The sequence below is a fragment of the Gymnoscopelus microlampas genome (genome assembly GCF_963454915.1).
Source record: "Gymnoscopelus microlampas genome assembly, chromosome: 16".
Classification (NCBI taxonomy): Eukaryota; Metazoa; Chordata; class Actinopteri; order Myctophiformes; family Myctophidae; genus Gymnoscopelus; species Gymnoscopelus microlampas.
In genome coordinates this window covers 23,821,053-23,845,882 of record NC_139953.1, presented here as the reverse complement: position 1 = coordinate 23,845,882, position 24,830 = coordinate 23,821,053, and the positions used below count along the sequence as shown (strand labels likewise).

The following is a 24,830-nucleotide window of genomic DNA, read 5'->3' as shown; positions in this document are numbered from 1 at the left end:
ATCTACACTGTAACATTCTCCATTAATTTAACTCTGAGAGCGTCCAAATGGAAGCGTCCATTTGTACACTCATAGTTACAGAACCGTAAGTGTCCCATTTGGACCCCCTGGTGGTCCCTGGACTTGATGTTGAGAACCAGTGCACTACATTTCAGTGCTCCTTCAACATCCCAATGCAAACCTGAGCTTTACGCTTTGCCTTCTTCTTAAAAGCACACATAAGTTCTGTACTAATACATCTTGTGCTATGTGTATGTTTTGTTATTCCCATTGAAATACAACCCCCCTCACATCAAAGAATAATATACTGTATACACACACACACACTGAATAATCTACTCTTGTCAACTGACATTGCTTAGAACAGGGCTATTATTGCATCAACCACCAGGCAAAACTGTGTTTGATCTTTTAACTTTTTTAATTTTTATTTCAAAGACATGTTGACCATGTGATTTCCTGAGATACGATAATTGTTTTGACATTCTGTAGGAAAAAGAATTGTCTCAGGCACCTATTTGACTTTTAAAAATGTCAAATTTGGACAAAATGAAAATATGCTTTCTAGGTACTTATTGTGATCATATTTTTAATGTATTTCTGATTGCTATATTTAGGGAGCACTCTCATTTTACTAATAACAATTCTGAAAAAGGGGATTACATACCCACACATGCAAAATGGTGAAATGATGCTGGTTTTCGTGGTTTTCATAGCTTTCTCCCTCTCAGGTTGAGTATCTATCTTACATTTGGATCTGTTGGGTGCGAGGTCACTTGTGGGTTTTAACAAGCAATAAATGTCATGTTGGGGTGACTTGAGGTAATATTGTTCTAGTTCTTTCTTCTTGCGTTGAATCTTGTGTGAGGAGGGAATTATCTTGGCTTCATAGATGAAAGATGTTTTATGTTATTTTAATAACTGTTGAATGGCTGTTTCATCCAGCTTGAGCCTGGCACTGTCTTGAAATGTAACCCCTTGTCAGTGGTGGAAAGTAAACTAAGTACATTTACTCAAGTACTGACATTAAGTACAATTATTTTTAGGTATTTATTTTTACTTTACTGGAGTATTTCAAAATGTCTGTATATTTACTTCTACTCCACTACATCTCAGAGGCAAATATTGTACTTTTATTCCACTACAATTATTTGAAAACTTTAGTTTACTAGTTACTTTGTAGGTTTTGATTATTATTACAAAACATACATTACCCACTTCAGCCCTAGATACGTTTCGGCCATTTGAAAATAGCCGATCTACAAGCTCACAATGTGTTGCAATGCCACGCATTGTGGGCTTGTAGATCTGCTATTTTCTAAAGATTTGTATACAAACTTGTGAAATGGGACATTCTGCATAATTAGTACTTTCTACTTTTGGTACTTTACGTACATTTTTATACCAATACTTTAATTCCGGACTTTTACTTGTAACAGAGTATTTCTACATTGCAGTATTGATACTTTTACTTAAGTAAGATATGTCAGTACTTTTTCCACCACTGAGTGAAGTGAACGTAGGTAGTCGTGAAAAAAATGGCTTCAAAGGAGGAATTTATGGCACTCGCCCTTTAAGAAGCCGCACATGCGCACGTCGACGAGAAAGTTAACTCCTGAACTTCGTAGTCAGAAAAAAAAATCTGATTTAGAGAAAAATAAGTAAGGAAAAACTGCCATTGTGCTGAAATCATGGCATTCCGGCGAAGGAACAAGAGTTATCCTTTCTTCAGCCAGGAGTTCTTAATTCAGAACCACGCCGACATCGTGTTCAGTTTGGTGATTTTCATTTTGATTGGCTTGATGTTTGAGGTGAGATGAACTAACTCTCAGATTCTCAGTTTTTCCCTCGTCTCTGATCACTCAGCTGTTTTCTGTTGGCAAGATCTGCTGCAGATTGTGAGATATATTCATATGTATCCTGCCGATGTCGTGTTAGATCGCATACAGTGTGATCAGTTATGTGTTCCAACAGGGTTTCTCTCGCAGAAATGTTGCTGTATTTGACTGCATCTGAGCATTAAAGTGCTCAGATGCAGTCTAATAAAGCAACATTTCAGACTAATAGTCTAATAGTTGGCCAGTCTGCTGCAGATTGTGAGATAAATATCCTGCCGATGTCGTGTTAGTTAGCATAAGTTTGATCTGTAATGTTTTCCAAGAGGATTTCTCTCGCAGAAATGTTGCTGTATTTGACTGCTTCTGAGCAGATGCAGTCAAATAAAGCAACATTTCAGACTATTATAGTCTGCTACCTACCTTCCGCAGAGAGAGGATGGCTGCTGCTTGATACATTGTTGCACTTTTACAAGTTTTTGTCTGACAATGTTACATGTTCGCAGCTCAAAAGTATCCAGTTGTGGTATGCATGAGGACAAGAACAAGCTGACTGTTATTACTAGTCGAAATTTCATGATCATTACGTTGCATTCACAGACATTATTCTTCAACGTCTTTTTCAACATTATTTCAACATTATAGTGCTTTTAAAATGGGCTTGGTTGGCTCAGCTGTTGGAATGGCATGCTGTCACTAATAGAAGGATTAATCACTTGGAAAACAAAACAAACTGCAGTTGACATGGAACTTGGACTTAAAAACTTTAACCTACCTAAAACTTCCACATAGATCACGATGGGTTTCTTTTAATCGACGATGATATTAACTCAAATGTGTCACCCAAACTAATAAGTGCCTTGTTGAAGCCAGAGAGCCTTTTCGAGCCAAGACAACCCGCTGCAACAATCTGATCCCCAGTTTACTGCCACGTCTCAATCTTTGAGCCGTCTGGTCTGCTGCTGAGCCCTGGAACACCGAATAAATAACACAGCCCTGCTTAAATGGGAATGTTGTAGCCTTGGATCAAGGCTATTATAGATTTATTTCATCGATATTGACATTTTTGTATCTACAAAAGTAAAAGTCAGACTCGATAAAATACATATAATTATAGTCTTGATCCAAGGAAGGTTAGGAATGTTGGAGGATCATTTCACTCATTTGGAGATCATCACTCTATCACTCATAGATCCAAATATCCACACATAGAAAATGTGTATTTTCTTATATTGTTAGGTTACTTTTAGGGTATATAGCCTACTGTAGTTTCAAACCGGAATCCCAGATCTAAATGCATGATGACGGTATTTGAATGGGGATTTCCTTAAGTTTCGAGAAAGAGCGGACGTACTAAACGTGAATAGGCTCATAATCTAGAAGAGGATCAGCTAGAAGATGATCCTCTTCTAGAATATGAGCCTATTCACGTTTAGTTGGCGTTGACAAGGCACCTGTGACCATGGCGCGTCAGGAATGTGGGCGACTTGTCGTTGCCCTCCATTCAGTCCCCAGTTCTGTAGCGGCCAGCCAGCCAGCCAGCGTCCTCCAGGTCAATGCAAGCAGTGGTGGAAAGTAACGTACAGTAAAGTACATTTACTCAAGTACTTTGTTGAAGTACAATTTTTTAGGTACTTTTACTTTACTGGAGTATCTCCAATTTTCTAAACTTTTACTTCTATTCCACCACATCTCGGGCAAATATTGTTCTTTTTACTCCACTATAATTATTTGACAACTTAAGTTACTTGTTACTTTGTAGATTTTGATTATTATTACAAAACATACATTAACCACTTATACCTATATACATTTCGAGAGTGTTTCTACATTGCAGTCTTGATACTTTTACTTAAGTAAAAAAATGGAGTACTTTTTCCACCCCTGAATGCAAGCCTTGTCATGCCGGCCACATTTCGAACAGCTCAGCACCGTCACCTTCTGGAATTCACGTCCCAGCAACGCCAGAGTGGGCGATTATGTGCTGAAATGAGGCAAAAAAAAGCAAAATGCTCCTGTTATCTGACCTTGAACGAATAATCTCCAAATGTTGGTGCAAACTGCAAAGTACTTCATTCAAACATGTTGCCCATCATTGCTCATCATCTCTTCTAATTTGCAGGCAACCGCCAAGACTGCTATTCTGTTCATTCAGCCTCAGTACAATGTCAGCACACTCTCACCAGGTAATCATCATCAATGCCCCATCAATTATTCAATAGCACACATGATACAGGTTGCAGTGGACAAGTCAAGCGTGGCTGGTTCAGAATTCAGGTGGATACTGTAAAAGTGTGCCACTGTAACTGTAGCTCAGCCATTATAAAAATGTAATACATGAAAGGCCAAAGCATCAAGCTTTAACCACTTACACCCCATATGGGTAACCGGAGTCCCTCAGGGCTCAATACTAGTGTATTTTCTGTTATTGTGGTTAAAGCTTTCGCTGGTTGTGAGCTTGTCGATCGGCTAATTTCAGCGTAAGCTTTCCCCACAATACCGATACTGGAGTTTAAGTGGTTAAGCTTCTCTGATCAAGTTGTTTAAACCTGCCATATCAGTTTAACCTGCCATATCAAATGTCATATTTTCTTACATTACTTACACATTTAACAGCTGTTAAGGGGAATTTCAATTTATAAGTATCCACCTCACAGTACCAATGAGTTCATCACAGCCATGCACTTTAATCTAGCTTACAAGAACCTTTTACATCCCGGATAGTTTTACCACACCTCTGAGAGCAAACATAGGCTACTGTATGTTTGTAATATTTCCCCCTCTGTGTGTGTGTTTAGAGGGAGAGGTGACATTGTACCAGTATGGATGGAAGGACTGCGCGACCATAATCTTCTATTTTTTCATCACTATTATCCTCCATGCAGTGGTGCAGGAATACATCTTAGATGTGAGTATCCTGACACTCTAATGCATTGCATTATGGGTAAGGGTTAGACATCCAAATCAGTTGTTATGGTTAAGGGTTAGACATCCAAATCAGGAAGCTAAAGAAAGAACAGAGGTTAGAGTTGGTTGAACGTTATGCACCATTACATAATATTGTCTTTTTATTATGCAAGATTCTTAGAAATGCTGCTTTTTTCATTGAACGTTTTTAAAGTATAAAATAACGCTTAAATGAATAAAACCAGGAAGAAAACAACACGTTGTACACCATATCATAATATGATATCCTAAAATCCATATAATACTGATATATTGCCAAGCCCTACTGTGGGTTCATGAAGGGTTAACTTTTGAATGGAACACTTCCTCAGAAGTGTGTATGTGAGTGACTATAAATAGTGCATGCCGTCTATTGTTGTGTCAAGGGATTTCAGTCACTCTACACTCCTTTTGTGTATAATGACGTTTTTACGTAACCAGGAGCTGAAAGAGGACCTTGGTCTTACTTAATGTGACCAGATGTGACACCCATGGCTCTCTTGGCTCCTGTTCAGATCATGTGACCCATTGCCCTGTATTGTATTGTCTTGGTTTGCAGAAGGTGAACCGGCGTCTCCACTTGTCCAAAAGCAAGAACACAAAGTTCAATGAGTCGGGTCAGCTGTGCGTGTTCCACCTGGTGTCGAGCATTTGGACGCTGTACATCCTCATATCGGTACGATGATTTGTTTGACCTGCTTTATCTGGGTATTTTCATCCTCCAGAGAAAATGTACACACAAGAATAGCTATTTGGCTTATTTCCATTGGGATGCATGCGTTTGTGTGCACACTAGTGAGAGAGAGAGAGAGAGAGAGAGAGAGTTTGTTATTAATTTAAACATATTAAAGACTGTGAGTGGAATGAGTTTTCTTAAGTATGTCTCATAATGGTTCATCCCCACAGGAAGGGTACATTCTTCATCCAAGCAGTCTCTGGGAGAACTACCCGCATGTACACCTCAGGTAACCATAATATCAACATTAGATTGGCACATAGTCTTTCACACCACCGTAAAGTAATCGAATAAAAATATCATATGCTTAAAGGACTAGGTCATAATTTGTTATTTGATGATTGAATCAAACGTAATCTTTTTAATACAAATTACTTTTGAACTTAATGTGACCAATCAATGGTTTGAGACAGGTTTTTCCTTCAATTACATCGACGACTCTGCACTGCACGTCGTACCATTTTTCCCCTTTATATTCTTTTACTTTGTTTATTTAACAAATAAACCCCTGCCCCCTCCATTGTTATTGGATGTTATTCTAAAATGCTCCCACCCACCACCGTCTCCCATAGATTTCAGGTGAAGTTCTTCTACCTCACTCAGCTGGCCTACTGGCTCCATGCCTTGCCAGAGCTCTACTTCCAGAAAGTACGCAAGGTCAGTAGACCATGGGAACTGGGGGGGCGAGTGTGACTGGATTAGCTGTTCATATACTGTATGTGTGAGTTTCAGATCGTAAGTGAGAGAGGAAAAAAAAGTATTCAGATTGCAAAACAAGAAAATGCCCTATACAAACACAGACTTTGTTTTCCAGGAGGAGATTCCTCGACAGCTTCAGTACATCTGCCTGTACCTGCTGCACATCTCCGCAGCCTACATGTTAAAGTAAGCATCCAACACCCTGAAAGACGCAGGGTTCCCAACCCCTTCTATAAAACCATTTTTGTCTTGAAGGAAAGCATATTGACACCTGAGACTTGCACGTGGTCAGTGCCCATGACACAGTATATGTTACTTAGCAGCTTAACTTTATGGTATTCCACCACATAGATCATAAGGTTTGGGTTTTTTGGGGATTTAGATTCAAATCTCAACAGAAAATATTCTTAGAATTGATCATCACCGATCTAGGACTAATTGGTTTACAAGAGAATCGAGAGGTAACACTAAAATGTAATTCCCACCTTATGTGTCTTGTATACTTTCTTTTCTTTAGTTTTTTTCCTCTTCAATTTATTAGGTTCAAGCCACAGTACATCATGTATCAGAATCAATTCTGCTCAGACAGAACCTCATTTTTGTTACATTTAACATTCACAACCCCCCTCAACAATACCGAAGCACAAACAAAACCACTACAGAACTAAAACACAAAAACAAAAAATAAAGAGAATATAACACCAAAGGTACAGGGTCCAATACACCTCTTCACATTGACAACAGAGTACTCAACCTGGAAGTGTCCACTACATTTATGAGTGGTTGCCACATCTTTAAAAAGCCTTTGTAATTATCATATAGGATGTATGTAAGTTGCTCTAAGGGCAGTATCCGTAACAGTTTCACACCAGTCTGCTATTGAGGGTGGATCTTTAGTATAATCCATAACTTAAGGATGCTGTTTCTCGCAATATACAGAAGTATTCTAATCAACTTAACACTGTATTTGTTTAGTATATTTCCCACATCAGCAGCCAGTATACAATGTAGCGATGAAAACTATGATAACCCATCATTTTACAGACTTCCTCCCTCACATCCTCCCTAAAGTGTTTAATTACTGGGCAGCTCCAGAATATATGTACATGGGTACCAATCTCTCTTTCACATTTTGGACAAAGAGGTGAATTTGTGCCAAACTTTGGCACAAGAGCTGAACTTGTGCCAAAGTTTGTGCTTCTTGACAATGGTGTGATGTGCATTCTGTGCAGGATTTACTTTCTAATGCCCACCTGATCCCTCCTGTTCCCTGGTTCTCTGACTAATCACCTCCTTATTCTCTGCTCTCTGCTGCTGTAGTTTGAGTCGCGTGGGACTGGTACTGCTCTTCCTACAGTACGTGTCAGAGCTGGGCTTCCACATCGCCAGACTGTTCTACTTCACTGATGAGAACCACCAGAAAATGTTAGGAACTCACCCTTTTCGTGTCTTCAATTTGATGTATTCTGTACTGTGAGAGAGTGCAAATATTTGTACATGTGAAATACAATATGGACATTGCATAACAATTGAGTAGTATTATGGGTTTATTTTGTTCATATTGGTAGGGTTCTTTGTTTTTTGTTCATAGTCTACCTTACTATTTATTTAAGATTAAATTGCTGTACTGTATGTTGTGTTCCAGGTTTGACATGTGGGCAATCAGCTTTGTGTTTACGCGGATGGTGACACTGACCTTGATGTTCCTGGCTGTGGGCTTTGGTTTGGGTCGTGCTGAGAACCAGGGGCTGGACTGGGAGATTGGAAACTTCAATACTGTGCTGATAAGGTAAGCCTACTTTGTCACACGACCGCGTCACTCGCCGAAAATGACTGATGGCTAGCTTGAAAATCAGTACTTTTCAGCGAGCGATGACTGGTCTTGTCTGATATATTTCTGTTGTTTTATATCCTATTTGCACTTTCTTAAGAACACTAACCCTGTGGTCTTCGGCAGGATGAGTATTCTACTACTGGTATGTTTGATCCAGTCCTGGCTTCTCTGGAAGTTCATCCGCTTCCAGCTGAGGCGTTGGAGAGAGTTCAGACATGAACAGGCTGCCCGCAAGAAGGTCGCCACCAAACAACAACAACAACAACAACCCTTACGACCACTGAAGAGAGACTCGCGTGAGTACAAACAACACATTGGTTTCAGAATATCCTCATGTTGTCCTCGTAAACAGCGAGATGTGGTCTACCTTTTTGCATAGTGCTTCACTTCTTTTTGTTGTCTTTGTCTGCTAGTTGGACACCATGAAAACGGAGTTCTTAAGGCAGAGAACGGAGCTTCACCTCGCACCAAGAAGATCAAAGCCCCCTAAGTTAGACCCTGTAATATCTGCCCTGAGCAGTGGCCTTAGCCTTGGCTACGGCTTTTCATCAGCACATTGGGAATCAGGTGGCCACCGGCCTTCGACCTCCTGGTGAGTATGTCCGGTTGTGCCACATGGACTAAGTCGCTTATGGACACAGGCGTGAATGCTGGAAAATGAAAATCCACGGAAACCCCTCGAGCCCAACAGACATTTACTATTCTCATCATATCAGTATTTTTTTATGCACCCACGCTGCCTGCTATCCCACCCTATGGTCCATTGTATTGTATACAAAATTATTAAAACGTTAAGTAAACGCAGTATGCAACGCACATACTCTGTATACTGTGCGTGCCAATATTGAATGTGTCGATACCTATCCTCATACATAAAGTACTGTACTGGTTGTAGCGTTTGTCTGATGTTGCCGCTATTTTGAGCTCGTCGTAGAGCAGGCTTTGCTTGTTTTCTAGCCTGGCCCGCTGGTGCAGGAACAATGTTAATGATGCAACGGTATCCAGAAAGGGGCATACTGCAGGCTGGCCTGAACATTGCCCATTACCCGTAAGTCAGTGAAAGGGTATTGTGCTAAATGGGTGGGGCTGATGTGACCAGCCAAAGGTTCTGTCTGTCACTGTAGCTCCTTCTACTCATTCAGGTCAGTCTTGCTGGTCGCTTACAGATAAGCATCATGTATGTATGTTATTACCGCATGCCCATTCCATTTTCTTTTTTTTAAGATGTGTTTATAACTTCATTAAATGATGCCTTTTTTTCTGAAAAGGGGCACAGATGGTGTCTTTTGTTCATCCATTGTTGTGAGTTATTGAAACCCAGGTACCTGGTATAGTGATACCAGGTAGTTCTTTGAATGTTAAACTGTACACATAATATAAAGGCATTATATAATCTTAAACATTCCGTTTCCTGTTTCACTCCTAGCAGACCAAACTGCTGAATCACTGCCCAAAATAGGGACACGTTTCCTACTTTAGGATGGGGGTAATCCGAGGTCATTGACACAAAAATGTATGACTGTATTTCACAAATTGTCCACAAGGAGGCAAATCATAAACACTGAAATCAACACAAATGTCCAATGTTTAACGGAATGTTTACTAAGCGATATACTGAATGGGTGTTGGTTCAAAGTTAGGAGAACAGCGTTCAGAATTGTTTAAGACGGTAGTTCTCAATGAGGGGTCCAGGGACGCTCAAGGTTCCTTGAGGGGGTTCCAAATAGACCCTTAGGTCTGTAACTCTTGAGAGTGTACAAACGGACCCTTACAAGTCCATTTGGTTCCATTTGTACACTCAGAGTTAGGGGGGTTTGAGAACCACTGGTTTAAGAGGAAGAGGAAGTAACACTGGTGTGAATAACATTGTTCTCTGTATCGTTATATCATGAAGAAGGCTCTGGTACTTCACCTGAGGAAGGAGAAGGAACAGCATTATGCATATGAGTTGCTGTTTAATTGAGAAACACTATTACTTCTTTACAGAACAAAATAATTTGTATATGTTTAGAAAGAACATTGGCTCCTTTTAAATACTGTATCCTTGCTGTTTAAAAAGTGTGTGTGTGTGTGTGTATAAATATATATATATATATATATATATAATTAATAGCTGTAATTTGTGGTCCCAAATAGATATTGCCTTTATGAATTGACTAAAAGTGAAGGATGAACCCTCATGTTATATTTGGCTGGAGGCACAGAAGTGGAGCTCAGCTGTTTGTACCATTTTGTCCAGTTGTCTGATTATCAACCATCCCTTGGTCTGGATGCACACTCACCCAGCCTCTGATTATCCACCATCCCTTGCTCTGGATGCACACCCAGCCTCTGCCGTACCGAGTCCAGGGTCTGACGGGGGATCCGGTCTGCGACGGACTCCAGGTACTTGAGCACGTAGTGGTCGGCATCGGTCAGGACAAAGCGGTGTCGGAAAACTAAGGCGAAGGACAGAAAGAAGGTGGTATTGCAAGGACGTGAAAGAAACGCAAAGTTAACAAGAAGTCACTTGGGATTGTAATGTCTTAATTGCTACTAAAAACTGAAAATAAGGTCAGCACATCCTTTCAATACAGTCGAGAGTAAGAACCTGTTCTACTGTTGAGTTATGCTCTCGCACACTGAAAACAGTAGTTCTACAAGCTCACAACATGTGAGCCTGTAGATCCGCTGCTTTAAGTGCACGACACTGGCACGCAATAAAAGTATAAATCAAGCATTACTTTCCACAGTGGCTCCAATTGCAAAGTCATCTGGTGAGTAGAAGGCAGGATTGTCCACAGTGCTGCCCGGCTTGGGGATGCGTGTCTTCTCCAGGAACTTTCCACCTAGGATCCCAGAGTTGCGGACAGGTCGCTCAAAAATAGAGACCATGTCACTGGACAAGAAATAAGACAAGATAAAGCGACGACCCTCGTCGCTGGGATTCTGTGAGTCCTGAAACAGCGGGGAGGAGGGAGTTAGGGGAGAGAATAACCAGGGTCAGAACTTACAGATGTCAATGAATTAATTGCTGGTAAATTTAACCTATGGTTGTTAAATTTGACTATGTTGCCAACTATTATGACTGTAAAATAATGTAATTAAATGGCCACTGTAATCGATTGATGTAAATGTTTTTGTGATCCACATGGAGTCATAGCTGCTGCTTTTCACCTGACCGAGGAGTTTCAGCAGGAAAGCATAGTGTCTCCCAGTTCCCCTTCATAACTAAACAGGCACCATGACTAACCACTAGGAGTTGCTAGTGCAGCGACATGGACCCAGTCCCCCCCTCACAAACACCAGTTGCGTTGGAGCGCTTTGCAAAGCTGGAGGCACCGCTGCTGGGAAAGCGGTGCTTTGCCACCTGGACTCCCATTGGATGTAAAAGTAAGTTACGTTTACCTCAGTTAGGAGGCAGAAGGAATGACAACTTAAAAGGCGTTTAGCCCTTAACCAGAGCGATTTACAAAGTTCAAGGAAGACTTGTCTGTTATTGCGTTCAAGCTTATTGTTGGAATGGTAAGAGTTCAGTGACCTGTTAAGTTGTCATGTACAATCAGCCAAGGACTTGTGTTTGTCATTCAGACTTCATTCATGCTCTCACCAGCCTGGCGACATAGCGTAACACTTTCTGGTCATTCTCCAGCATCTTCAACAGGTCCTTTTTTGGAGGCTCAGGGATCAAAGTGAGGCAGTTCTGGAGAGAATCCTCCAGTGAGCCAAAACCATTGTAGGGGGGTACCTCCTGTTAGAGACAGAAAATAAAATGAATGAGGAGAAGAGGAAAGGCGAAAGGGTAGAGATAAGAGGAGATGGAACAGACGGGGAGAGCAAGCAGGAAGAACGGGGCAAATGAGAAGAGTAAATGACTAAGGCTACTGTATAGACTTCAAACCACCATTGACATTTTTATTTCCTGACAGTGCAGTGCATGTTTTCTCTAAAGCAAGACTGATATATTGGCCATTATTTTACTTTTTTGACGACATCGATATCAGCAATTTTACAGCTGATGTGTCCTGATTTTTAACCACTCAACCACTCGCCCTTATTTTGGGCATGTCATCACTTAGGCAATCTTTTAAAAGTGTTTTTAAAGTGATGTGTTAAACTTTAATCAAATATACGCTTTTCAAATGGATTACAATTGATTTTCTGCTTTGTGGCAAAAGCATCTGTAATCAATGGTCTAGGACTCGGGATCAACATCAGATCCAGTAATCTGGTATCAGTCGGGCTCCAGTTTTCTCACCCTCCTCGTGTCCGTCTCCTTCCTTGGGAAGTCCTTGGGCTTCAGCTCCATGTCCGGGTAGTTGTGCTGGTAGTAGTTCTTGGTGAAGTCGTCACAGTCGTACAGCTGAAAGCGACGGCCCAACAGCTCCACCGTCTCCCCGACCTGTAAGTCCTTGGGGGAGTAATATTCACACACTTCCTGCCGGGAGACTTCCAGCACACAGCTAGGGAAGGGCTCTGGAGAGATGAGAGAGCAGACTTTTATTCACAAACAGCTTTATTGTCACAAAACAGATTTACAGGTGTAAATACGTGTTAGATATTTTTTTTGTACAAGCTCCATCATTCATAGATTTCAGGAAGGGAGGAAGAATAGATATAGAAGAAGAGAAAGGAAAAACAAGGATAGAAACGCGTCAAATTATCAAATGTTCCTGATATGAGTTGAGTGATTTTTTTTTTTACATATACAGCATAACGGGTATGTGAGATCCAGATTGAATTGTGTTGAATTGTATTCCATTTGAACACATTGATCTTAAGTACAATGTAGTTGCACTTATGATCAATGTGTAATTATGAATCATTGTGTCTCACCGCAAGCAGGGTTAATGTCCTTGGGCAGCCTCTGCCTCCTCAGCAGGACAGGGAAGGGGTCTCGGCCACTGTTGGCCTGGTGGACCTCTCTGATCTCCACCGTGTCATCTACCAGGTAATACTGGATGGTCACAGGCCTGGCTTCCCCATACAGAGCCTCAGTGTCATCCCACATCGCAAAGAATCGTAACACCTACAGAGAAGAGGGAGAGTACTTCAAGAATTAGGACTCAACTGAGTATTCTTTTTGTGATGAACAAGACACTAGGTGACATGAACCCTATTCTAGGGCGAACATCTGGCGAAAATAGACTATTTTCACAACATGTTGCGCTCCATCAGTCAGGCTGTGCTTTACTCTAATTTTATTTTCTTACATTTTTTACCATACCATTGCAATGCTGACATCAAAGCTGACATCTTCAAAAACAGTGGACTTTGACCATGTGGACTTTGAGCATGTAAAAGACCAAAAAAACATGAATCCCGCCAAATTTGATGTTAGAAGGTTTAATTGTCACAGCAGTGCTCTACTATAATAGTCCAGCTAAATTACCATGGAGTTGCCATTGAATCACATGTGTTATTTGGGTAATCTGCAGCTATGTTTACAGTCTCTCTCTATGCAACCTACCAAGTTCACACTTTTGGGGCCTGACATGCGTGAGATAGACTTGCTAGCCAGACTTCACACCCACATGAGTCAGACTCAGACACACCGAGGAAGCCAGTGATAGGGTTGTTTCCTTCTGCTTTTGTGCGTTATTAAAGGTGTTACATAGTTAGTTTGCGAGTGCTGACGACTTCACTTGCTATTTTGTGTGCCTTTTGCATCGTCACCCCATCATACTGTACTCAAGCCTTTTGAGTTGAGCATGCCAGTTCCCTTGTTTAGAAACAGACCAGCAGGGTGGAGCGCAACTGTGGTTTGGCAAGAGATATATACAGCAAATAAAATAAATGATGTAGGCATGCAAAAGGGCACTATGAAGGCATCCAGGCAGGTGCTCTGGCACTGGTTGTGTGCACGTGGCTGGTAAGAGCTGACAGTCCTGAATAACATACTACAAAGCAGATATTGAAATGTGGCCTCAGGTGATATAGATATTATCTATCAGTGGAAGAGGACTGTGGATCACACAATTTGTTTTGTTTCCAACTTATCCCCACTTCACTGAGCATCCATCCAGGCAGGGCTTCATTCATAGCAGCTAATCATCATTGGAGTTGCCAGACCACATGGCCCACAGATACAGTATATTATACGTTACACCTCAGTGCACTGCTTCTCAAAGTTCTTAACAATGTAAACACTGATGGCAATTGATACCTTTTAAAGCTTTAGTTATTACTAGTTGGTATTATAATAAGAATATGCGATTGCTTTAATTACTATTGTTTTATTGCTGTCCTAATAAAGACTAAACATAATATATTAACAACCAATGTAATCATTAAGACAAATATAATAAGTGTGCTCATGATTGTCATGCACTTGAATCCATTTAATGAAAAGGTTATCTCAGAACAATGGCAGTGGAAAGCCCCATGTCTGATTTAAATAGTAAGAGTGGCTTAACTCACAGAAATATAGATCTAATAACAGGATATGAAAGCAACTTTAAAATGTCAAAATGTCAGATGGCCTGGCCGTTGGGGTTAGGAGAGGGTCATCTGTCTGTACAAGTGTCTGCATTTGTGGTGTCTGTTCCTTTCTGTACTTCTCTAAATCTTTAAGATGCAGGTTGCTGGAAGTTCCCTACCGATGGCTTGCAGAGAAATGCGAAATCAGATGGTGAGGGGCAGACAAGGAGATGACGCTCTGTATTACTTTTAACTTACTGCTTGATTAATAAATACACTTAATTTTAACAGCCTTGTCTGTTCTTAATTTCACCAATACAACGGACGCGCGGAGAGCGTGATCCTGAAGGGTAACACATTATTTCATTGCACAATTTGTCTGTTGTTTAAATAGCTGAAATCTCCATCAACATTTAAGCCCTATTTTATTTCTTGGCTATTGAATTTTTTTTGGACAAATATTCTCTTATGGGGCTCCCTGGCACAAAACCTTTTCAAATGTGGGGGGGTCCGTGGCCAAATACATATACATTTGGCGGTCCTTGACAGTTTGCGAACCACTGTTCACTGTGAGTGAACTTGGAAATATAAGTACACTTCCCCTACCTTGCGGTCCATTGTAAGGAACTGGTGAAAGTGGTCAAAGTCGGGGGGTGAGACATAGGAGCGGTGGGGCTGGGCACGATGTGTGATGTACGGATCCACAGGGGTCGGCTCAGAGTCATTCAAAATCATGCCTTCACTCTCCATGAACTCCTGTCCAGTCACATCAGGAACCACAGAGACAGAGTGTGAAAATGACAGAGAGGGTGAGAGACAGGGTGAAAGAGAAAAATCACATTGAGAGAGAACATCATATTTATAGCATAAATGGTTATATAATATCAAGAGTTCACAAGTTCACCTAGCCTATAACTCACCAAACAATAGGCAAACATATATTTGTTACACAGTAACATCCTCGGTGTTAATGCATCCATTTGTGGACCTGTTAGGGTCCATTTGAACTCTACTTCAACTTCAGATTTATTGTCACATCACAGATATACATGTGTAAAAAGGTGGGTGAAATCCTTTGTCAAAAAAGCTCCCATCATTTGCGGATTTTAAGAAAGGGGAAAAGAATAGAGATAGAATGAAAACAAGGAAAACATGTCCAGATATGTCCAATATTCCTAATATATGTCTACAGTTAAAATATATACATAAGGCACAAGGTTAAAATAAATGGCAATGGAATGAGGCGGTTAAAATACGGTGCATAAGGTGCACTGCACGATGTAATTTGGTTACATAATTTGGTTATATTTGTACACTTAATTAGAGATTGGCCTATACAGATTTCATTGTTTGTGTCAATGTGGACCACTCTCATTTCCAAGACAAGCAGGTGATTAGCAGTGTGTTGTTCACCTGTGTGTGGGCGTCACAGTGTGTGAGACGGTAGATGACCCCGTACACCGCCAGGTCCGCGGCCACGTTCAGGTCTTTCCAGTGGTAGTGCTCGCCGCGGTCGTTCTTGGGCAGACGCTGGCGTTTGATCAGCTTGCCCTGACACAGTCCAGAGTTCTCCACCCGCGGCTCCATGATGCACATGCTGTCGTCCTCCAGGTGGTAGTAGACGACCACGGGACGCACGCGGTGCTCCTCCGCGGGGGAGTCGTGCACGTCCTGGTGGAAGTAGCCGTAGAAACGCAGTACCTGATGGAGGATAAAGGGACAATGGGAAGACCCACACGTTTGCTCGTTTTCTGTTGTGATTCCCAACCGGTTCTCTTAAAAGCCTGCTCCTAGGGTTTCTTATACCTCATCGGCACAACAATATTCTGTCATCTTTCCTAGGTAAGAAGTACTATACTATGTATATACATTATGTATATGATTCCTGTTGTGCAAATCAATAAATCAAATCAATGAATAAATCAATCCTTTTTGTTGTTTTGATGAGTAGTTTATTGACTGAACACACACTCAAATAAGACAATGTGCATCTGACTCTAGATGGAGGACGACTTTGACAATAAAGTTGTACAGTCTACACCAGTGGTTCTCGAAGTGGGGTCCGGGCAGCCTGGTAAACCCCCACCTTCCGGAAATCTCATTTGCATTTGATTTATATCAAATGGAAATGAGATATCCGGAGGGAGGGGTTTACCAGGCTAGGGTGGGGGGCTCTAGTGGGGGTCCCCAGCTAAATGATTGATAGTAACCCGAACCAAATGGACTCTTATGGGTGTGTAACTCAGAGAAGTGTACAAATGGAACCAAATGGACCCTAACGGGTCATGATTCCATCATCTAAATGTTTTGTTTCTTAGGTCACACTGCACCTTTTTCGATTATAAATGAAGTTACATATTTATTATAAAACAGAGAGAAAAAGAAGCTGAGGGTGTGAAATACAGAATGAGTACTGTGTAAACAGAGAAGAGAGCTAGGCTCTGGATATATCTTTAAATAAACAAATAAATCCCATTTCAGCAAATATGCCTACTTGTGAAAATATTTCGCCACACTGGCAATCTGTAAGTAATGGTGGTGCATGCTGTGACATATCCATTGCTGAATGAGCAACTAACATTATAGGAGTTTGGAACCGTTTATACTGACAGTTTTAAAGCACATCAGGAAAGAAATATCTTACACACATTTGTGGGATGGTTGGTTTAGTGAATAGGCCTACCTTCTTGTCAAAGGCCACATGAGCGGGTATGAAGTCTAGTGTTGTGCCGCGTCTAGGAGCACCATAGGTGAGGGCCGGTATCTCTTTGGACAGCTCCTCCATCTCATCCTGGGTTAGCTGTGCAGACAGGAGAGCCGCCTGTCCGATGCCCACGGTGGGCCGTTGCTGCAGGGCATAGCCATTCCTGTAGCCCAGCGTCTGGGCCCGGTGGAAGGCCGACTTCTAAACACACAGAGATCACGATGCATCACATAAAGTGAGAGGTTCGTCAAATGTTTTCAAGTCAAGGACCCCCCAATTGATATGTATTTGTCCACGGACCCCCATCTGAAAAGGTTTTTTGCCAGGGCCCCCAGAAGAGAAGTATTTATGTACATTTTCAATATTTTTCAAATACTTTCGAAAATAGCAGATGTACAAGCTTGCATCGTGGCACAAAGTGACGTGCTGTGAGTTTGTAGATCTGCTATTTTTTAATAGCCAACATATAAATGGATAAAGTGGTTAAAATGGCTGTGATGCTATATTAACTATTATTGCTGGGGACCCACTGGAATAAGGGTGAACATACTTAAGTACTGTAGCTAACGCTTAAAGGACCACTTCTCACCTATCTTCAATTGGTCCTCACTAAAGCTCATATTTATGGTGGCATCCCTCCCCCCATCTCAGTTGTTGTAGCACAAAGAAGAATACACTTTGCTGGACATTACTACAGTGCAAAAAAGAAAAGACCAGATCATTTAGGATATTATTCTCTGGAGACGTGCCTGCCCATCCAGAGGAAGCAGACCACTCACATTTCCAGATGTTCTGAGCAGGGATACAAGACTGAATGAACTTGGTGCAGCGATGAGCAACAGAGAGAGAGACCAATGGTCCTCACCAGTGGTGTAAAGTACTGTACTGAAGTACAATTTTTTAGGTATTACTTTACTGGAGTATCTACAATTTTCTGTACTTTTACTTTTTACTCCACTACAATTATTTAAAAACTTAAGTTTTAGATAGTTTGTAGTTACTTTGTACTTTGCCCTATATACATTTCAACCATTTGAAATAGCCGATTTACAAACACACAATGCATCGCGATGCGATGCATTGTGTGTTTGTAGATCTGCTATTTTCAAAAGATTTTTATACATTTTATGCATTTGAAAAGGACATTCTGCTTAATGTGGAAACTTTTGTACTTTAAGTATATGATTACTGGACTTGCACTTGTAACAGAGTGTTTCTACATTGCAGTATTGATACTTTTACTTAAGTAAAAAATGACAGAGAAGGCGAGAGAGAGAAAGAGTAGAAACCTGCCTACAAATGGCATCATCAGTAGGCAGGTTTGGAATCACTTTTGATCAATGCAACAATAGCTTCTATTTCAGCGTGCTACTTTCCAGGAAGAGAAATGCTGTAGTTTCAATTAGTTTGGAGACCCCATGATGATGTCACTGGTAGGCAGGTTTCTGAACTATCCACAGCCCCACCTCTGTGATGCAAAAGTGAGTAGACAGAAATTGTGCCATCTCATATTGAGCATTAGTGAGGACCAATTATATGAAGTTAGGTTGAAAATGGGTCAGGTGCTCCTTTAACTAATGTATGATGATTTATAATGTATGAATTCATAAGGATGTGTAGACTAGCTTTAGGGAATTAGCTACTGTTCCTCACCACCAATAGACTAAATGATCTATGACTGTAGCATATGTGATTAGTTCACACTTAATAGATCATCCAAGGAATGTTCATTCACAATGACTTCATTCATTAATTGATATGATTCATGAATCATGATTAATGGTGAGCAACTGGAATTCATGATACATTCTGCATTAATCATGCAAATCATCACAAGTCATGCATTTAAGCATGATTTATTGAACAAAGGTATGCCTATGGTATACTGACATAAAATAACCTGACATAACCAGTGATGGAAGAAGTACTCACATTTCTTACTTAAGTAAAAGTATCAATACCCTATTGTAGAAATCTGTCTGTTACAAGTACAAGTTCGGTATTCAGTAGAATTGGCAACAAAATGTACTTAAAGTACCAAAAGTAAAAGTACTCATTATGCAGAATGTCCCATTTTGAAGCAACGCCTTGTGAGCTTGTAGATCTGCTATTTTCAAATGGCCAAAGTACTCTGAAGTGGTCTTGTAACAATAATCAAAATCTACAAAGTAGCCTAACTAGTAACTAAAGTTTTCAAATAATTGTAGTGGAGTAAAAGTAGGCTACAATATCTCCCTTTGAGATGTAGTGGAGTAGAAGTAAAATCATAGAAAATTGGAAGTAGCCTACTCCAGTAAAGTAAAAAAAAAAACTAAAAAATGTACAGTACAGTAGGCCTACTTGAGTAAATGTACTTAGTTACTAACTTACTTTCCACCACTGGACATAACCCCACATTCTAATTTAACTCATAGGAACTCTACTAAAGACTTGCAAAATGTTAGAAACTATGTTACAGTTTACATGATGAGAGGCTGGTTTTCTACATTCTTACCGTTACATCTCGGAACGTGTTTCCAGGTAGAAACGGCAGTCCGTGGTCAGTATTTATAGACATGCTGCTCTTACAGTAAATGTGGAGCCGGTCAGTCCTTGAAGATATTGGACAGGTGGTCTAATTAAAGATAATATTGGACAGGTGGTCTAATTAAAGTAACGCAATAGTCTTCTAGATATTTATTCAATGTTTAGCCTCGCTCTGCTTGTAGCTACATGTTACGACTGACCGTGAGTTTGTTTGGTATCCATGGAAACATCCGAAACAGCAACAAAACGCAAGATAATTAGATTATAGGTTGACTTAAATATAAGATGAAATATCACAAATTAAAGTGAACTTGTAGCATAGCCTACTACTATTTACATTCAGTAGGCTATAATAAGTGACAGTGAATAATTACTGAGCTCACTGAATCCATAAAACAAGGCAACATTTGAAGAAAAGTGAAGGAGACAACGCTTACATCTGACAATCCACCAGCAGGTGGCGCGCTCTCACTGTATGTTGCACTTAACATTCTACCAAAGTAAGGTCTGGTTTGCTGACTCTTCTGTTAGATAGGGCCACTTCATCCATGCTTTATGCCAGTGGTTCTCAATCCTTTTCGTGCCAAGGACCCCCCAAATTGATTAAATTTGGCCGTGGATCCCCATCTGAAAATGTTTTGTGCCAGGGACCCCCAAAAGAGAAGATTTGTGTTAAAAAATAAAACAAATATTCAAATGTTCTATACATTTTCAATATTTTTCAAAAATAGCACTGTAAATAGCTTGTAGATCTGCTATTTTTGAATAGCCAAAATATAAATTATAAGGATAAAGTGGTTAAAATAATTGTGATGCTGTTAACTACTTTGGTCGCTTAGCCAGGACAACCACTTAACCTGGAATAAATGTTTCTCTGACCTCTATTGTCATTCCTAGGGGTCAGGGTGGGTTTTTTTGTGCTGTGAGCATTTCCACTTCTCACGTTTCTGCACTGACCAAATGCACACTTTTTTTGATTGGCATTGCACTGATAATTATTTTATTTGTTTTATGACGAGAAATGGTGAGACACCGAGGACACTTTATAATTTTTTTGACCTCTGTTTACCGTTGCTCCTTAACTGCTGTGCTACTCTGGGCGACTGATTTCCTCCCGCAGGATAATAAAGGTATCTATCTATCTACTGTATCTATCTACCTACATTAGCTGGGGTTCCCCAGACCCCACTATGAGAAACACAAACCCATCTAAGTAAGAAATCCATCTTCTGTCGCCAAAGGCCTTCAGATATTTATTGCCACAAGATGTAACTTACTACTGTGACCATTTGCTCATTGTCTTCTTCCTGGCTTTGCTGCACAAGTGCACATACAGTAAATGCCATATTATGTCATGAGCATCCAACCATACATAATGCAGCTAACTCCAATCACAACCCTGGACATATGCTTCGTGGACATATAGGCCTAGACTGCCAGACTGGACTTCCCTGGTTTGGATACATTGCAGGGCCTTTGAGCAGCTGTTCACCAATAGGTAGTATAGAGGTTTAAATGCGTGTGGCTTACTCACTCGCTCACCAAAAGTTTGTCATCTTTTAATATACTAAAAAGAATCCACTCCAGAAGAGAATCAAAATGAACAAAAATGGCACAGGTTACAAAATAGAGTGTGCGGTAAGAACACGGTTTTCTTCCAAACTTACTGACAGTGCTTCTCTCTGACTGTGTCCCAGCACCCCACCTGTTTCTAATCAACATTTTAATTAACCAAGTTACATGTTCTCCACACCCCACTGATATGCAACCAGGGCCATTAATGTGAACCATTCTTTATGTGTAAGAACCTCTCTCTCTCTCTCTCTCTCTCTCCCCCCCTCCCCCCTCATGACAGCGATCCCTCTGCACCGTTCTTCATCACCTGCATCGGCTCTATACTATTAGGTCTGCTAGTATTTCCCCCTACACCATATCTCTTTGCCGGAAATAGTAGATCTACAAGCTCACAATGCATCGCAACCATGACATGTTTTGAGCTTGTGAATCTGCCACTTTCGCCGAATGTTTGCTCCAGAATAGGAACACTAAGGTCCATGTGGTCATAGCCATCAAAGACAATGGTTGTAGCCGAGCCATAATGCTGGATGGTGAAGTCTTCCAGCATTATGGCTGTGCAACGTTACTGTAGCTTTCTCTGTGCTTCCATTGTATTTAGTGAAGGAGTGAACCTCCATCAAGGACATAACACTGTTTCAAGTACAGAACCTAGTATTGTGTCACTTAAATGACCACAGAACACATACGCTAGCTGTGGTTTGTCAGGCTTCCGGAAGATGTTTCTGGCTTCAAGAGGGCAGGAAATAATAACTGAGCTCATAACGCATAACCTCCACCAATAGTACCTCTCCAGTTTGGGAGACTATTGGAAAACATTGAAAAATAAGTGTCTCTTTATCAATGGTTCAACTAGTAGCGTCCATGATAGCTGATAATGTCTCAAAGGTTATAGTTTTATCCTTTCTACTTATCGAGAATGTGAATGCAGGCTGTCCAATCATGTTGTGCATGATTTTGTATCTAACAGACTCATATTTGTGCACGTTCACAGACCGGAATGGCAGCTGGCCATTCTGCGGATGTTGCTGATCAGCCTCCTGCTGTATTCCCTGTGGTCCACTGCTTGGATTTCCATTACTGTGGTCTTCACACGATTCTCATCATTGTATGTCTCCAGCTTGACTCTGTTTTTAAAGACATGAGTGGTGAAGAATATTTTGTGGAACACGTCGTCGAATGCAGCCTCATCTGTGTCTCTGAGATGTCCCAGTGACTCTGCGTTGTGACCCAGCAGGACCTCAGCGGTGTCCTGGAAGCACGTCACCCATTGGTTGTCCCCAAAGTCTGCTATACTGACGGCCAGTAAAAGTCTGTATTTGAAGTCGGGAAACTCCCGGTTACATTTGTCACAGCGGTAATTTCCATTCTGCAGGTCTTCAACCTTCTTGTTGCAGTCTGCACGGGGACACGCCTGGTACATGCAGTTCTCCTTACGAATGTTGACCACCGTTGCCACACTGTTGCAGTAATCTGCCCATTCCCCCTGTCCCTGAGGTCCATTCTTCATGTCGCCCAGGGTTTTCCAGTTGACCGTGGCTACGCCCCCCGGTGACCAGGTTTGTGTCAGGGATTGGCTGCTTAAGGCTTGGCCTACCCTGTCATACCATGCCCTGAGGCTAAAGGCCTCCGGTATATCTGGGTTGACGATGATCGTTGAGCTGAACGACGCTGACAGAGATCGGCCTCCAAAATCGGACAGGCGAGCTGCTTTGACGGCTACAATGGGCTGAGCAGAGCCATCGAACGTCTCTGCCTGCTCTCCCCACAGGGTGACTCTCACCTCTCTAGCGCTGGTGTCCATTAGGCTGAGATCTCTCTTGGAGACGTCTCTGCCCGTTTTTTTAGCCGTGATCCGAGACACCTCCCCAGCACTCCTGCACACTCCAATCACATCAATAATGGCGTCCGGTTCCTTGTTCTCTAGCTCAGCGATGGGTACGAAGTCACACTGCAGTGTGGGGATGTCCGGGCTGTCATCACACGGCAAGATGGTGGTGATGTTGTTCAGGGTAATCTCGTAGTCGTTCTTCACTGAGGAGTACTGCTTGTTGGCTATCTTTATTGTTGCCTTGGAGATGAGGTACACCTTGCCCTGTTCCACTAAAGAGAAGAAAGTGTCCACCTCTTTGTTGAAGGCTGTGACCCGTATCTCCTTGCTTTCATCCATGATCTCAAAAGAGAAGAGCTTGCCCTCTCCTCGAGAGTTGCTCCATGTACGGACATCGCTCTTATTAGTCACACGAGCTCGCACAGTCCACTTGGTTTGGTAGGGGTTGAGACGGGCAATAGGAGTTACAGATGCAGGTTGAGGGGTACGAGCAGGGGTCTTCAGCAAAACACTGCCACGATCAAGACCAGGAGCTGGGGATGCAGACGGGAGGCTGTTTGATGGTCCGGGACGTGCAGCAGGTGGAGGAGATGCAGACACGTGGGTGCTTAGAGAGCGCTTCAGAGGAGGTCCAAGCTCATCATACTCTGGACCACGCTTCTGGGGAGAGGGAGAGAATGACATGGTGCTTGGACCACACTTCTGGGGAGAAGAGAATGAGGTGGTGCTTGGACTGGGCTTCTGGGGAGAGAAAGAGGTGCTCGGAATGGGCTTCTGGGCAGATTTAGTCGTGCCATAGCCAGTATATGGAGTGGGATTTCCAATCTTGCCTCCAATTTCCTCAGCCGACTTCATTACCTCCATTTCCCATATAAGCACCACACGTCTTCCATTTACCAGTGTGCTGGTGGTCGTCTTATTCAGCTGGCACACACAGTGAATTGCCATCAGCTCAGACAGACTGTTTAACTGGGGTGCTAACCTGAAGATGGTGGAATGCACACCATCACTCAACGCCATCAGCCGGACGCCGGGCTGGCCGGGCCGGTCGGACCTGGCAGCGTACTCAGACATTTTCAACACTTGAAGCACCACCGGTCTGGTCATCTCCAGACCTTTCATCAGGGCCTCAACAGCCCCCTCTGTTAACGTTACAGACATGTTCTCAATACTCATCAGTCCAATTGCTGATTGGTGTTGTTACAAATATCTTTGGTGTATGTAGTTCTGCCCTGTGGATAATACTAAAATGTGACGTAAGATACTATATATAACATAGTGTATATATATAGTATCTTATGTCACATTTTAGTTATGACACACATACAGTATATGTGTGTCATCTAGTAGCACCGATCAGAGCACTGTCACTGGCCAATCAAATCCGTTCTGTGACATCTTGTATGACAAAGCGTAACAACATCGTCTTGCTAAACTAATGGCCTAAGTCATTTTTCTAAGTTGTTCAGAAAAAAATAAAAACTGATCCAAAGCAAAACTACATATTTCTTAATCATTTCACCCAAAACGTTTATAACAAATTATGACCATTAATATAAAAATAACACTGTCTGTCAGTTATGTAACATAAGAGATTTAAAAAGGTTTAAATAGGATTAAACCTGACTTAGGCCAAACAATTTGATGATTTTCTCCAGACTTAGGCAATTCTTTTGGCCTAAGTCACAAAGACATGTGACTTAGACCAAAGAAATTGCCTATTCTGGCCTAAGTCACACTGGGGA

At 41.5% G+C, this 24,830-nt stretch overlaps 3 protein-coding genes across 3 annotated transcripts; 1 reads left to right on the top strand and 2 right to left on the bottom strand.

The window, feature by feature from the left end:
- The first annotated feature begins 1,613 nt into the window (after nucleotides 1–1,613).
- tram2 (translocation associated membrane protein 2) lies at nucleotides 1,614–9,450 on the top strand. Its single transcript, XM_084081953.1, has 11 exons — nucleotides 1,614–1,811; nucleotides 3,958–4,021; nucleotides 4,634–4,743; nucleotides 5,341–5,457; nucleotides 5,688–5,746; nucleotides 6,090–6,174; nucleotides 6,332–6,402; nucleotides 7,537–7,641; nucleotides 7,862–8,005; nucleotides 8,174–8,346; nucleotides 8,464–9,450. Exons 1-11 carry the CDS (start codon nucleotides 1,692–1,694, stop codon nucleotides 8,538–8,540), a joined length of 1,125 nt encoding a protein of 374 aa, XP_083938079.1. The 5' UTR covers nucleotides 1,614–1,691; the 3' UTR covers nucleotides 8,541–9,450.
- A 486-nt stretch (nucleotides 9,451–9,936) lies between these two features.
- On the bottom strand, nucleotides 9,937–19,712 carry efhc1 (EF-hand domain (C-terminal) containing 1; the record flags this gene model as incomplete). Its single annotated transcript, XM_084082113.1, has 10 exons — nucleotides 19,648–19,712; nucleotides 17,133–17,354; nucleotides 15,863–16,150; nucleotides 15,056–15,205; nucleotides 12,866–13,058; nucleotides 12,288–12,505; nucleotides 11,640–11,780; nucleotides 10,774–10,987; nucleotides 10,333–10,488; nucleotides 9,937–9,962 (listed from the first exon to the last, which is right to left on the bottom strand). The coding sequence occupies exons 1-10, from the start codon at nucleotides 19,708–19,710 to the stop codon at nucleotides 9,937–9,939; spliced, it is 1,671 nt and encodes a 556-aa protein (XP_083938239.1). The 5' UTR covers nucleotides 19,711–19,712.
- A 2,530-nt stretch (nucleotides 19,713–22,242) lies between these two features.
- LOC311062892 (replication protein A 70 kDa DNA-binding subunit-like) lies at nucleotides 22,243–24,246 on the bottom strand (the record flags this gene model as incomplete). Its single annotated transcript, XM_084082112.1, has 1 exon — nucleotides 22,243–24,246. One exon carries the CDS (start codon nucleotides 24,244–24,246, stop codon nucleotides 22,243–22,245), a length of 2,004 nt encoding a protein of 667 aa, XP_083938238.1.
- Nucleotides 24,247–24,830: the final 584 nt, after the last annotated feature.